At 38.2% G+C, this 15000-nt stretch overlaps 1 protein-coding gene across 1 annotated transcript in view; it reads left to right on the top strand.

Moving 5' to 3' along the window:
* The window catches only part of LOC137982559 (uncharacterized), a 70699-nt gene that overhangs the window by 10632 nt on the left and 45067 nt on the right, over positions 1-15000 (top strand). The window contains exons 2-5 of the mRNA XM_068829672.1: positions 3839-4201; positions 4659-4901; positions 6012-6278; positions 6742-7032. Coding sequence (XP_068685773.1) covers positions 3839-4201; positions 4659-4901; positions 6012-6278; positions 6742-7032 — 1164 coding nt within the window. The remainder of the gene's footprint in view (positions 1-3838; positions 4202-4658; positions 4902-6011; positions 6279-6741; positions 7033-15000) is intronic.

Genomic DNA, 15000 nt, shown 5'->3' with positions numbered 1-15000 from the left:
CAAATAAATGGTTGACTGTTTGCTCCACATTTGAACAATTCGGACAGAAAGGATCCTCGACTTTTTTCATTTTGTGAAGAACAGCGTTTGTATAAAGTATGTTGTGAATTATTTTATACTGAACATTGAAAGTACCTTTCTTTTGTGGCAACGAAAGGTATAGAATAAATTTTCTTACATTCTTCCTTACTAAATCCCATTTCCATCAGCTTTTTCTCTACCGTTGGCGGAGTAGAGTCTCGGTTTTCGACCAGTAACCTGTGTATTGTTTTGCAAGTCATCTTATCAATGGCAATTAGGTTAGTCGTATTACTTTGATTTTCTTCCTTTAAGTAATTCTTCCACCATTTTTAATTAGTACTGCAACGCCTCCTGAGTTGGAGCTCCCGTGAGAATAGATTGATTTTCCACCCCATTAATTTCTCCATTGTCTTTCTATTTCTTTCTTTGAATGCGTCTCTTGTAAAAACACAAAATCGCCGTTTTTTCTGCGACACCATGAAATAATTGTCCTCCGCTTTTGGAAATTATTAATCCCTCTCTCGTTCAAAGAAATCAACTTGAATATTTTAGCACTCATTCAGAGAAGAGAAAAGAAAATACAGAAAAGGATCTGACTATCTATCACGGTGCAGGAGCTAAAATTGGAGGGTGAGGATTGCAAAGGGAACTGTAATTGACATAAATATATTTTCCAAAGGATGAGAAAGCGACTCGCTTTTATACCTGGAATTGCTTGAGAATTGAGCCAAAACATGCAGATTGCTAGACTATCATATATCGATGGAACTGACAGGAAATAGCCGAAGTTACCGGACGCTGAAGTATAAATGAACAATAACATAGAAACTACAAGATACAAAACATAAATAAAAGCACTTAAATAAAGCCAAAATACAAAGCAAGAATAGCCTAATGGCAGTAAAATCTCGTTCATGATCAGTTGATTCCAAACGGACACTTTCCAACCGGAACTGCCAACAATGTAGTTACAATTTTGAAAGTATAAAAACTATATTGATTAACTCTACAGATTAATTAAATCCTCCTCAGCGAAAATACGGATTGGCGAGCCTCGCGGTGAAATCTTAACGTACACCTTACCATCGAGTGTCCAAACACTCAGAAGCGATCCACCTCGTCTTCGCTCGTTCGCTGCTTTCACTAGCCACCGCCTGTAAACTTTAAGATTCTCATTTATAAAGATACGTCGCTGTTGTCCATGAACCGGATAGCTGGGAATCACATCAGAAATTTTTACATCTTTCAAATTCGTGCGCTCCTTATAAAGCTTTGATTTCACCTTGTGGCTATGAAATTTAACAATAATTCCTTTTCCATTTTTTAACTTGTGAGAAATTTCGATGTTTTCAGGTTCCACGGTTATGTTTAGCGCTTCTGCCACTTTGATAACAGCCATTTCTGTGCTAGAGCATGCGTCTTCAGGTAGCCCTTGGATTAGTAAAGAGTTTTTACGAGTATATTGTTCTAAATTATCAAGGTCATCCCACATTTGAGTTTAATCCTCCGCTTGTGATAACAATTTATGTTGGGTCGCTTTAAGCTGACTATTTGTCGATGCTAACGAATTCTTTAGTTCCTTATTTTCATCTTTACTCTTTTGTAACGAATCTTTCAAGTCTTTGAATTCTTTGTCATTGAAGTTGATGTTGCTTTTCAGTTCTTCGATGTCCTTCCTCAGCGCTTTATTTTCCTCGAAAATCGATGATATTGAGCATTTGATAGCGATTAAAATTTATTTGATCTCAAGCAGACTGGGCTCTTCTTCGTCACCTAGTGTTCGATTGCATTTGCAATACCATGGCTTTTGTCAGAAGCCGCCATGTTGGATTTCTTTGATGCTCTTGTATCTTCTTCAGTTGATCCTCGATCTCCTCGTTTGTTTTTCTTTGCCGGAATTAAGGGCAAAGAAGATATGTTACATATTTAGACGTTGATGCAAAGCACTTTTAAAGTGTCAAATTCCGTAGGAAGGCAAAATTAAGCGGACATCTCAAACACACGTCCGTACAGCCATGTATTCTCCCATTACCCCCATGTCCCGTCTGCCTTGCCACATCAGCAAGTTGTTCCAGGGCTGCCACGAGGGAGTGATTGTCGATCAAAGGGAAAGGACGGCCAGCAAGTTGGCGTACAGTAACCAACGCATGCTCCACACTGTCTGTGGCTATTTGCTTTTGAAGGGTTTCCACCTTAGAAGAGAGGGTTTTGAGGTCCTGAGAATGGAAAGGGAGAAAGGCGCGGTCACCCAGCAGAAATTGCAAGCGAGGTTACCCCAGTCGTTCTATAAGAAAACTAGAACAAAATTCGAGTAACATAACCCCAGTCGCTCCATCAAAACTAGAACAAAATTTGAGCGAGGTAACCCTAGACGTTAAAGGACCCACGCCACGTGTGAAACACAAAATACTAGAGAATAGATTTGAATAAACAACAACAAAAAAAAAAAAAAAAAAAAAAAAAAAAAAACGAAAGCAAACAGGTCAATGGCGACAAGGCATGTCCTAAACTAAAACCAGCACGAAACAAAAAAATATCGAACTTACCAATTCTGGTTGATCGGCTGGTTGGGCCGCTCCTTGAGCGGGGACTTCAACAGCGGGTTGTACAGCCTCAAGTTGGCCGACAGGCGGAGGTTGAAGACCATCAGCTTGTGAAGCAGCAGGTTGGACGGCCGGAGCCTCAGGCTGTGCACTAGGTTGTGCGACTGGTTCTTGTAAAACCGCCAGAATATCTGCTGCAAGTGGGGCTATCGGAACCTGAGCCATGTGGCGCAGTGATGGAAGCGACAGGAATAAAGCGAAATCTCCTAGCACGGGTCTAGAGACCTTAAAATTTGCTGGAACTGACTGAATAAACAAGTGATTGCTCTTGAATAGAGCAGAAAGGCTCGTGGGAATGCTATGCCTTCCCTCGGTCACTCTGGGCTTTAGGGAGTGTACATTGGCTTATTTGGGCTTTTGTGCGTGTATTACCCAGATGAGAATAGTGTATCATTTATGATGTAAAGACATCAATTTGGCGAATCGTTATATAATTGCACTGTTGTAAATTAGTGCACCATTTGTGACCTCATTCGTGACTCTTAACGAGATAATTATTTTTCATTGACACCAGACATGCACAGGACGTAAAGGCTAATTTCAGGAAAACAAAATGGTGGCCATTGGATGAGCTGTGGGAGTGTATTTGAAATGTAATTTTCACGATGAAAGCTACCGTTCTAGCATTGCCATCACAACTTTGCATAATCCTGAATATTGAAAGATTAAAATAAAATAAGTTTGGTTTCCCCAAAAGTGATTATTAAAATCCTTTCAGCTGATGGACTAATTGTTTTTTTAGTGCCAACTATTATGATATCATACGGTTTACATCACCCAGTGAGATTGCATAATTTTTATGTGCTCAAATAGTCTTGCTTTTATCTTTTCACGATGGAATGACATGGCCACTTTGTAATTTTGTTCGCTGAACTAGTTATTAAACCAGTCAACAAAGTAGTCACAACAGGAACACAATCAGAGCGAAGATGGCGGATTCTCAACAAAAAAGTCACTAGAGCAAAGGCGTCTGGGTAAATACAGAGTCCGCTTGCCACGGTGCACTCGGCTCCCTAAGTAATACAATCAATTAAGTAAACACAACGACAATGCTTAATGGCGTTCAATATTAAATGTTTGTTTAGTCCTCAAATATAAATGTTTTTGAAGAAAATATCATTAATGATTGATGAAACTCTAACTCATAGAACTTGTAGAGACATTGTTTACTTGATGTAGTCCAAATTAGGGATTGCCATTTATTTCTCTTACAGGTGGGGCGGAGTTCATTTCCTCTTATAAGGGAAAGGCCGTAACAGGATTTGTTGGCGCTTCTTTGCAGTTCAATTGGAGTTTCATTGGGGATGTTAATAAGGTTCGGTGGGGTCTCTCAAGAGCAGATAATCCATCTGTGCTTGATACCAGTCAAATTCTATTTTCACTGAAGAAGACTGGTCCAGAGGCAATTACAACCCCAGTGGCATATGCAGGGAGAGTAACTGGAAACCTTAGCAATGGTTTCATTATTTTTACTGTTCATGAACTTAAAACAGATGATGCAGGATATTATTGTTGCGAGATCAAGCCACGACCACCTTATGACACAAAATATGATCATGTTCAGTTATTTGTCGAGGGTGAGTATGGTAATGCTTATAAAAAAAAGCTCTATACAGTTGGCAACGACGAGAGATATGAAGCTTTATCTCAGGTGTGATCCAGCTTAATATCTCTCGTCGTTGCCAACTGTATAGAGCTTTTCGTAAAAACCCTCCGGCTGAAAACTGGCACTTATTCAAGAGACAAAGGAACAAGCTTAAGGCTACTGTTTCATTAGCTTACGCGTGAAACGCTCCTTAAAAAGCACTTTGCCGTGGTGTTAAAAGACATCTTACCTTTGTCATTGTTCAAACATTTGCATGAAATTTAGCGCTTTTCCATCATCAAAAGTAACCGCAAGAGCCATTTCCTTACCAGTCATTTATTTTTCTGAACTTTTTAAAAAATATATAAATTGGAACATAGTGCTCAATATTATTATTAAAGAAGGAAAGTCTTTTGTTGAAGTTTGCACATCACGTCTTAATTTTGCAGGTCCGCCAAATATCATTGGAATCTCTGCTAATCAAACGGTAAATGAAGGAAATGACTTAACTCTTAACTGCACAGCCGGTGGTAACCCAGTTTCCAATATCACTTGGTCAAGACTATCGGATAACACAGTTGTCAATATGCCACTAACTGAGATAAAAAGGCAGGATGAAGGCAGCTACAGATGCACAGCCAATAATGGCATTGGAAACCCAGCTTCCAAAGATGTCTTCATCACTATAAATTGTGAGTAATAATTTAAAATAGCTCTTATATTTATCCAATAATCTTTAGTTAGGGATTTGCCAAGGAAGAATGACAAACTATTTATTATCGCATAGGCGCACCGTTGGCTCAGTTGGTTGAGCACCGGGCTGTCACGCAGGAGGTCGTGATTTCAACTCCGGCCGGACCAACACTCAGGGTCTTTAAATAACTGAGAAGAAAGTGCTGCCTTTGTATTTACATCTGCAAATGGTTAGACTCTCTAGTCTTCTCAGATAAGGACGATAAACCGGAGGCCCCTTCTCACAACCCTTCAATGTTCATAATCCTGTGGGACATAAAAAAAACACACACTTGTCGCAAAGACTAGGACATGTAGATCCCGGTGTTGTGGTCTGTCTTCTGTGGTATATCATGGTTGGGAGGGTAAAAGAGCGCACTTAATTTGAGCCTCGCTCTGTTGTGTTAGTCCCACCACAGCATGTTTCTCTGCTGTGGTGAAAGTGATTAAATAAAAAAAATAATAATTAATTAATCTAAAACCTTGGTCAAAAGCCTTTGGGACCCCTTTCCACAATAGAACAATATTTTTGCTTTTGTGCCGTTTATACTATCACAGTCGTTTAATCATTAAGGCCACCCTATAAGTTCTTAAGCAATTGCCTAGTGTCCCAATCTTCTGCAGCCTAAAAACTAACATTGTCAGTACGAGCTGTTTTTTTTTTAGCGTTATTTATATATACACTAATCCATTGGAGGTTGTTAGACTCCTAGCATGTACAGCGAATGTGTCAAGTTAACAAATAACTTTATGAAAATACATAACATGGAAGTTATAAACAAAAAGAGATTTGCAAATCAGTTGCATTAATTATTTAGTTCATCAGGATGGGTTTAGACTGCTAAGATATCAACAAACGTAAGTAATATGCCCACTTCTAGATCTTACTGAAGAAGAATCTAGCAATGAAAGGGTAATTTCTGCAGACGTGCTATTAACATTGAATCTTGCCTTTGCATTTGAAGATACTCTAGACTAATTTGCTGTGACGTCATGTTGTTGCATTAAACGAAACAGTCATGGAAATCCCTTTGAATTTAAATCGCTCAATGAAACAATTATTTCACCAGATAATCCAAGAATAACCTCAGTGACTCCCTTAACAAAGCGGTCTTGGATTGGACAAAGAGTTCAACTAACGTGTGTGGCAGATGGCTCTCCTACCCCATCGATCACTTGGAAAAGACCAGATGGAACTGAACTAAGGAAAGTAACGTCCACAGAAAACACGGTAGATGCACACATGAAGGCTGATCACGATTTCGGAAATTATACTTGTGAAGCCAACAACGCAGTCGGTGCTGCTGCTACACGCTGGGTGCAATTGAACCAAATAAGTAAGCAATTAGAGAAATATATATGAACACATGTAGCTCTTGCTGTTAACTGTTCTATCCAATTCCAGATGAATGCTACTTAGTCTCTTAAATTACATGTATATATTTATTGTTTTCAATTGTTCGAGTATATTTGTGACATAAAATGTTCACAGTATAAGCGGCAGCTAGTGTAACACCTTTACAAATTCCAGGCTGAACCAACAGTTTGTAGAACTAATGTGAGGATGAGAATTAAATTGTAAAATACTTATTCAGCGCCCATTACTTTTGTTGTAGAAGGCATTCAAATGAAAATAATCGAACGAAAATTATATTGAAACCCGGATAGTGTTTTATGACATAAACAGCGAATTTAGTAGAAACGGGAACCTTGCCTTTCATAAAAATCCCAATAGAAAGTACTTTTGTTCGTTGTAATAATATTATTTGTTTTTCTTTCTTTCTTTTTGTCTGTTTAAAGAACCACCTGGGGTTCCAAGTCTTACAACAAATCACAATGATATTCGTGCCTCTTCATTGATACTGAGATGGATTGCACCAGCTGATGATGGGGGTAGTCCTCTTACAGGGTACAATTTGATCATAATGCATGGTGACAATGTCATTCTGAACAAGACCACAAGTGCTGCAGCTAACGATTACCTTGTTGAGAGTTTGACAAAAGGCACTAACTATACTCTTAGGGTGTTGGCCATGAATAAGGTGTTTCAAGGAGTTGCAAGTGAAAAAATAGTAACGACTCAGTATGAAGGTAAGGAACCCTATAAAGGCGTAATATATAGATTTCGCCAAGCCTAAAAGCGGAGCTCCCGGGTTGTTTATTCTTACTGGCTGTAGGATTAGTGAAAATAAAGAGCTTTGGAATTGTCTGCGTTTTGGTGTTTCCGGTTAAGCAATTAATTTTTCTTGAATCGCACGAGTTTTAAAAGAAAACAAGCAAATGCTCAGCAAGCGAACGGAAAAGGAAAAAAAAGCCATTTCAGAGTCAACTGTCAAAAGCCAGTGAATAGGCACCACGCTAAAATTAGAAGTCACAGACGTATCAGCTCGTGATGTGACGGATCGTCTTTCTCAGTTCAAGGTCCAAAAAAAATAGTTTTATTCGTGTACTTTATTCCACTTTATCTCTGACAACGACATCAGTTAGATTTTGACGTGTTTCATTAAGACACGCCAGCTTAAGTCGGAACCAGAAGCACCAAGAAAGGACAAAATTCAAACAAGACCTGCCTGTGCGTGGTATTTCACCTCACTTTTACGAGAAATCATCGTGATTAGTATTACGTGTTTATAACATAAGGGCAAAATAGTCTTGTCCCTGTCCAGTCACATCGAAAAACAGTTAGGCACAAACAGAGTAAAAAAACTTTTGTTCGCTCACATTTGAAAGCCAAACATACAAATGAATTACTTCTTTATGTCCAAAAAGAGTACAGATGATTGTTATTAAATCCAGTTGAGAATATAAATTCGAGTTCCTGAACAAAGGAAACAATTAAACCACTTTTTAAAAAATATGCATCCACTTGAAACAACTCATCCGTGAAAATAACAAACAGTTTAGTGTTGAAGAGAGGAATTTTTGGAGTAACTTATTCCACCAAGTTTGAGCTATTAGTGGTATACTGTTTTGTCGTTCTCGTTCTCTTAATCTCTTCTTTCGTTTCTGCTCTTCTGTCATAGGCCGTCAGTAGTATAGTAGTTGGGGATACCAGATAATTTTTTTTTTAAATGATCTGATACATCCCCAACTAATATACTACTAACAGTGGCTGTGTTAAATTTTGTTTTTAAAAATAAATAAATCAAATAATAAATCAAAAAATCTAATCAAATGAAAAATTAATGTGTTTAAATATTTGCATAATCAAATTGAACAGGAAATAATCACCATAGTGAGACATCCGGTTTATTAGCATATTAACAAGATTGTTTTATGACTAAGTTTGTGAGTAAAGTTTGACAGTTAAGTTTGTCCGTAAATAATTTCAATAAATATAATCAGTATTTTTATTTTTTTTTTGTTTTTGTAATATGTTTAACATTTTTAGGTTTGTAATGCATTTTTGTTTTGTATCATCTTTTCTTTATGTAAAAGATTTAAATTTTTTTTGGTTTTGTTTAACAGGTTTTGGATTTTTTTGAAAATATTTTTTTAGGTTCCTTTTTTTATTAAGCAGGTGTTGAAACAATAAATAATTTGATATTATTACATTTTCAACTTCAGCTCTATTTAATTTCGAAACTTGAAAACCAATTTTCACAGCTTAAACTTCTTTTTTTAGTTGGTCCTTAGTGAAACTTTTTATGTTTTTTTCAATTGATTTGTCATTATCATTCTTATTCTTATTCTTATTCTTATTCTTATTCTTATTCTTATTCTTATTCTTATTCTTATTCTTATTCTTATTCTTATGCTTATGCTTATGCTTATGCTTATGCTTATGCTTATGCTTATGCTTATGATTATTATTATTATTATTATTATTATTATTATTATTATCATCATTTTATATTGTAACTTTTTATTTCATTTTATAATGCCCATATGCATAGCTATCTATTTACTTAGTTTATTACTTATTAGGCGCAAATTAACATCTGAATATGATCAAATGCGCCTTACAACTAAAACTACTCCTAATAATTACAATAAAATATAATTAAGAATACTTGAAATTAATAACTTTAAAAGTAGTCAATCTAACAATAACAGGCAAAAGCCTTCCTAAATAAATAAGTGTTTATAGTTCGTTTAAAAACCAAAAAGTCATCGATGTCTCTAACACTCGCAGGCAGGCTGTTCCACAATACAGGGGCAGCTGTTTGGAATGATCTGTCTCCCAGAGTTTTTATTGTTTTCTTTATGGGAAACTGTAATAGTAGTTCTTTAGAAGAACGAAGCTGGTACTTACATTTATCCTTTAATCGAACCAGATTACAGATATAGGACGGCGCCAGTTGATAAATTGCTTTAAACGTCAAAACTAATATTTTGAACTCGATACGGTAAGTAACGGGTAGCCAGTGCAAAGAAAATAAGACGGGTGTAATATGATTAAACCTCGGAGTTGAACATACGAGCCGGGCAGCACTATTTTGGATGCGTTGTAACTTACTTATGTGTATCGCGGGAACTTTATAAAGAAGACTATTACAATAGTCTAAGCGGCCAATAACAATGGAGTGAACAAGCGTATGTGCGGCATCGATGGTGAGGTACTTTCTGATCCGCCTTATATTGTAAATATGAAAAGACGCAGCTTTACATATCTTATTAATGTGTGGAATCATACTCAGGTTCTGGTCAAACCATTATCCTAAGTTCCTAACTGAAGTTACGGGAACTATACTGCTCTCACCAACGGTAAGACCATCAATGTTCACTTTAGTCAGTTGCTTTCTGGTGCCTATAATCATGAACTCCGTCTTACTATCATTCATGCGTAGTTTGTCCTTGATCATCCACGATCGTATAGCCTGTATGCACTGCTCCATTGCTTCAACTGCGTCATTTTGCGAACAAGCCAAGTCAGGATTGAATGAAAGATACAGCTGAGTATCATCTGCGTATGCGTGCGATTGTGGTAGATAATTCTTAATAACCTCAAAAAGCTTACTGGCATAGATAGTAAATAGCAATGGCCCTAAGCATGATCCTTGAGGAACACCACATTGCAATTTGAAATTCTCCGATAATTTTTGGTCAAAAGACACGCGCTGAGATCTATGGTCAACTGTGTCGAACGCTGCACTCAAATCCAGCATCACAAGAAGAGTCACTCGTTGAGAATCCAAGTTCATTAGGATGTCATTTTGCACTTTTAAAAGTGCAGTCTCAGTGCTGTGACACTTTCGATACGCTGACTGGAATGGAGGATATAAGCCATGTGATGTCAAATGCGCATGCGTTTGATCGAAGACGGCACGTTCCGTTAACTTTGAAATGTACTGCAAATTAGACACAGGTCTAAGGTTAGTAAACTCTGAAATCACGCCAGACTTTTTGAGTAGAGGGGAAACTAACGCCTCCTTCCAGCACTCAGGAAAATCCCCAGATGTAAGGGAACAGTTAATTATGCGTGTAATAACCGGCAGTAAAACATCGAGACAGGAGACCACAAGCGATGTTGGAGCTGGATCAAGTGGACAAGACTTTTTTGCAGATTGTCGGACAAGCTTCTGGACTTCGTCCTCACTGACAGGATGAAAAGCATACAGTGCCTTTTCCGGGCCAACCTCTGGATCCTCCGGTAAGACCATGTTTGCACAAGAGTTGGCGGCCTTGTCAATATCCGAGCGGATGGATTCTATTTTGCGGATAAAGAATTTTCCGATATCATTCACAAGAACAGATTTATCCTCATAGTCAGGAAAAGACGGTACTTCCTTCTTAGCCAGCAACTTCTTGGCTGCCCTAAATAACTTCCCTTGATCCACAATATTCTCCGCAATAAAGTTAGTATAGAAGTCCTTTTTTGCAGCATTCATCATGTAAGTTACACGGTTTCTTTGCGCTTTAAAAACATGAAGGTCTTCTTGTCGGCCAGTCTTCCGCCACCGCCTTTCCGCTTTCCTCCGAAGACGTTTAGCAGCCCCTATTTCAGCGGTGTACCAGGGAACAGAAGGGCGTGCATTCACAGTCTTAGATTTCAGTGGAGCATGACAGTCGATCAGCATGCACAGAGTGGAATTATAGTCCTTAGCAAGTTTGTCAACACCATATACAGGTGTTTCCGTTGTCAAAGGTGGTTGACATAAAGAGGACATCTCCAAGTCATGCTTAAACAACTCCATGTCTATTGATCGATATTTCCTGTAAGTGACCCGCTTTTTTACCGCAGGCGGTTTCTTTGGGATCAACTTGCAACAGACTGACGCATGATCTGAAATAAACCGGTCAACTATAGGTGGAGCTGCTAAAACGGTCTCAGAGCAACGGCTGATTATAAGGTCGAGGGTGTGGCCCTCCTTGTGAGTGCTGCCCCTCACATGCTGTTGAAGCCCGAATGACTCGAGCAGACCTGCAAATTTTATAGCATCAGGGTCATGCGGATCATCAACGTGGATATTAAAGTCTCCAGCGAATAAAAGTTGCTCTTTAGTCAGAAGAACTGATTCGAGATAATCTGAAAATTCCCTGAAGAAGACAGTTGTTGGGACCTTGTGTTTATCAGAATATGGTGGTCGATAGATTATAACCAAACGAATACAGTTACTGACCGTAGTCACAGTCCACTCCGAGAATTCAAAGGAGCTCTTCTCACCTGCTTCAACTTCCTTAACACGCAAGGAGTCACGGTAAATGAGACCCGTTCCGCCACCACACCGACCCTCCCGTGGGTGGTCCAACAAATTATACCCGTCCAGGTTCAACTCAGCTCTTACAGCAGCATCATTCTCCGTAAGCCAGGTTTCCGTTATTGCATAAAGGTCAGCTTTGCAATCGCATAGGTAGTCCAAAAGCACCGCTGACTTATTCCTCACTGACCTGGCGTTTAATAAGCACAAGGACAGAGAACCCAGCCCGCGAGAACTTAAATACAAAGAGCGTCCAAAACATTGTACATACTTTAGGTTCAAAGAGTTACGTGTCGATCTATTTTCTAGCCTTGTGTCAGCACGCATCGTCACAATTGTTGGTATTTGGCTGCGTTCTACCGGACCAGGATTCAACTTGAAAATTAGTTCACCGCTTATCGTGAGACGGAATGTCGCGCACGAATTCGCGTAGTAGGCGCATGACCGCCTGTGTCTTCTGATCCTCGGTTTGCGTTTGTCGACATACTTTCGCACATCAGACGAACATACATTAGGCAAATCAATCGTACTGTAGTTAACACATCGTATTCCTGATAACAGTAGGTAATTGCATCTATTGTCAGGCAAGCAAACAGATGGCATATCTATCGCCCTGTAGTTAACACATCGCCATCCAGATAACAATAAGTAATGGCATCCATTGTTAGGTAGGTAATTGCATCTATTGTCAGGCAAGCAAACAGATAACAAATCTATCACACTGTAGTTGACACATCGCCATCCAGATGACAAAAAGTATTTGCATCCATTATTAGGAAGGCAAATGGCGTTCGCTAGATTTCCAAAATACAGCGAAGGCGAATCTGTTAAAGACAGCCTTTTCTCGGACCAAACACGATCTTGGGAAACCACAGCAACCACAGTTATTCCATGCTGAGTTAGAAAACATTCTTCGTGGTTATTCACGCTAAAAAAGAACCCTGGTAGGAGCAAATAAAATGAAACGACGGAGAGAACAAAAACGTGTCCGACCTTCATCACTGACGAAAATTGCCCTATCCCATTATTTAATAAATATCTTTTATCATCAAAGCATGATAATGATACTTTTTAAAAACATTTTAACTACTGATTTTATGTTTGTTGCTCCGAATTGTTTTCATTATATGATACATTTGTTTATAACCAAATAATGTTTCTTTATATTTAGTCTTCATGTTTAATATTAGTTTTTATAACAATCTTTTTTATGCCTTTAGCTGTTTTTCCGACTATATCATTGTCTTTAATATATGAAAACATTTGAGATTTGCAAGCCGATGAATTCTGTTATTTGAATACTAGCAGCCTCATCTTTAAATTTACTGATGACTTTTTAATTTGTTTCGTCATAGAATTTACTATCTTCTGTATGATGCCTGAAACAAATTTATCTTTATCATTCCAAATGTCTTGGTATACATGTTCATCTTTAATTTGATAACATAAAGAGTCAGTATCCATAAATAATAACTTAGCTTTATTTCCATACTTATTTTTAATGTAGTTGTAATGGAAATCATGTATTAATGTCTTAGAAGGATCCAGAATACACATACCCACATATGCCGGTCTGTTTAGGGTTAGTGTTTCTTTAATCTTATGCAGGGCTACTAGATTTCCATTGAAGATCCTACTACTAACATAAGTTGGTTTAGAGCTAGTTTTAACACTTTAGTTACCAATCTAACATCAACTCTTTTTCGTAGATTTTCCATTGTTTTACCAAATACTGAATTATTCATAAGTTTGAAGAAGTCAAGTGTATTGTTTCATCCATAGAGATTGATCAAACTTTAGTACTCTATGAACTTTAGTGAGTTTTAATCCAAGATCAGTGTATAATTGAACATTTTTGTAATGAAGAACATAATTTTCTTTGTTTTTTAAGGTTGGTATCAGTTTATGTACCAAACCAGTTGATGTTATATTTTGCAATATTTTTTTTAGAATACTCAGACAACATATCTTTGGTGACTTTAACCTTTTCTGGACCTAGGGGATAACCATTATGGAGATCATGTAGTTTTATTTGATACTCTAGATCAACCTCTGATATAAGGGATCCCAGGTGGGATTGCCGAGATCCCGCCACCATTGGTGGGATCCCGCCTGTCCCGCCCAGGGTCCAACCTGGGATCCCGCCTTCCACCCGGGATCCAAGGTGGGATCCCGCCTTTCACCTGGCATCCACCACTCAGTGTCTAACCTGCGATCCGGCCTCTTACTCCTGATCCGAGGTGGGATCTCGCCTCCCACCTCGGGTCCAACAAGATCTCTCAGTCAATAACTGCATTAATTATTAGTAAATACACAGGGGTTTCAATACAAGCCGGCGGCCAGAGTTCTGTCGGCTACTCGACTGTATGTCGCCGGCTATGCTGGTCATAACAATTAGCTCGTGACAAACAATCTCGATTGTTACAGCCGCCTGTTTTTCCAGAGTTGGCGCCTACTTCAAAACATTTTGAAACCCCTAATACACTTTACATTCTTCATTATTTGGCTTGATTAAAATCTGTCAAGTAACCGATCCACATGTGCATCTTTGCAAATATCATTAGTCTGCATAGTTTGCTAGAATATGCTATACAAATTTATGTATTTCATCAACTGTCTCATCTAAATATGTGGGTTATGTATCTTACCAAGATTGTGGTAAGTGTGGAGAGCTAAATCCTGAGAATTAAACCATTCTCTCAACAGATCTTCATTGAGGACAAAACAGACTTAATTTTGTTACTGTATCAGAAAACTTACTTTGCTAACATATACGACATATGTAACTAACACTTTATGAATTTCTTGTTTCTAACTGTAACCTTCCTGCATGACCTCGTTGTACCGGTTGTAACGTTCACTGAACATTGAAAGTAATTGAACATGCAAACAGTTTCCTGCTTGTATGCTTTTTGTGTTTTCTTTTTATACCGTTCGTTCAACTAGCAAACAACTGGCATCCTCTTGGTTTGTTTGCTCAAGTTGTCTTTGGTTCAATCAGCCTTCCGTACCTGAGCTTGTCCAACATGAACAACGTCCATAACACGTATTCACAGTAGCAACTTTGATTCATGTAGTGAAATCGAGCATTTCCTTAAATCCTCAAAGTTTTTATAACTTGAAAGAACAATGTTAAGTGTTTCTCTTGCTTCTAACGCTTCAAATGCGCTGGAATATTCTAATCAATGCTGACAACAAGCGCTTCAAACGAGTGCACTTTTCTCCATCGCAAGATTATCGGCCATGTTTGTTGTTTCCCTGGCTTCCCCTCAATTTAAGCACATGTGTGATTTCATTTACGATGTCGTGTGGGGCTTTTCAACCAATAGAAAATAGGCCAGTTCCGAGTTCACGTCTGCCTCCTCTTCAAAGCGAGTCTAAGTGCGAAGTTTTTGTAATGATAATTAGTTCTACTTTG

This window comes from Montipora foliosa, chromosome 13, assembly GCF_036669935.1.
Source record: "Montipora foliosa isolate CH-2021 chromosome 13, ASM3666993v2, whole genome shotgun sequence".
Taxonomy (NCBI): domain Eukaryota; kingdom Metazoa; phylum Cnidaria; class Anthozoa; order Scleractinia; family Acroporidae; genus Montipora; species Montipora foliosa.
This window is presented reverse-complemented; position numbering and strand designations above follow the sequence as displayed.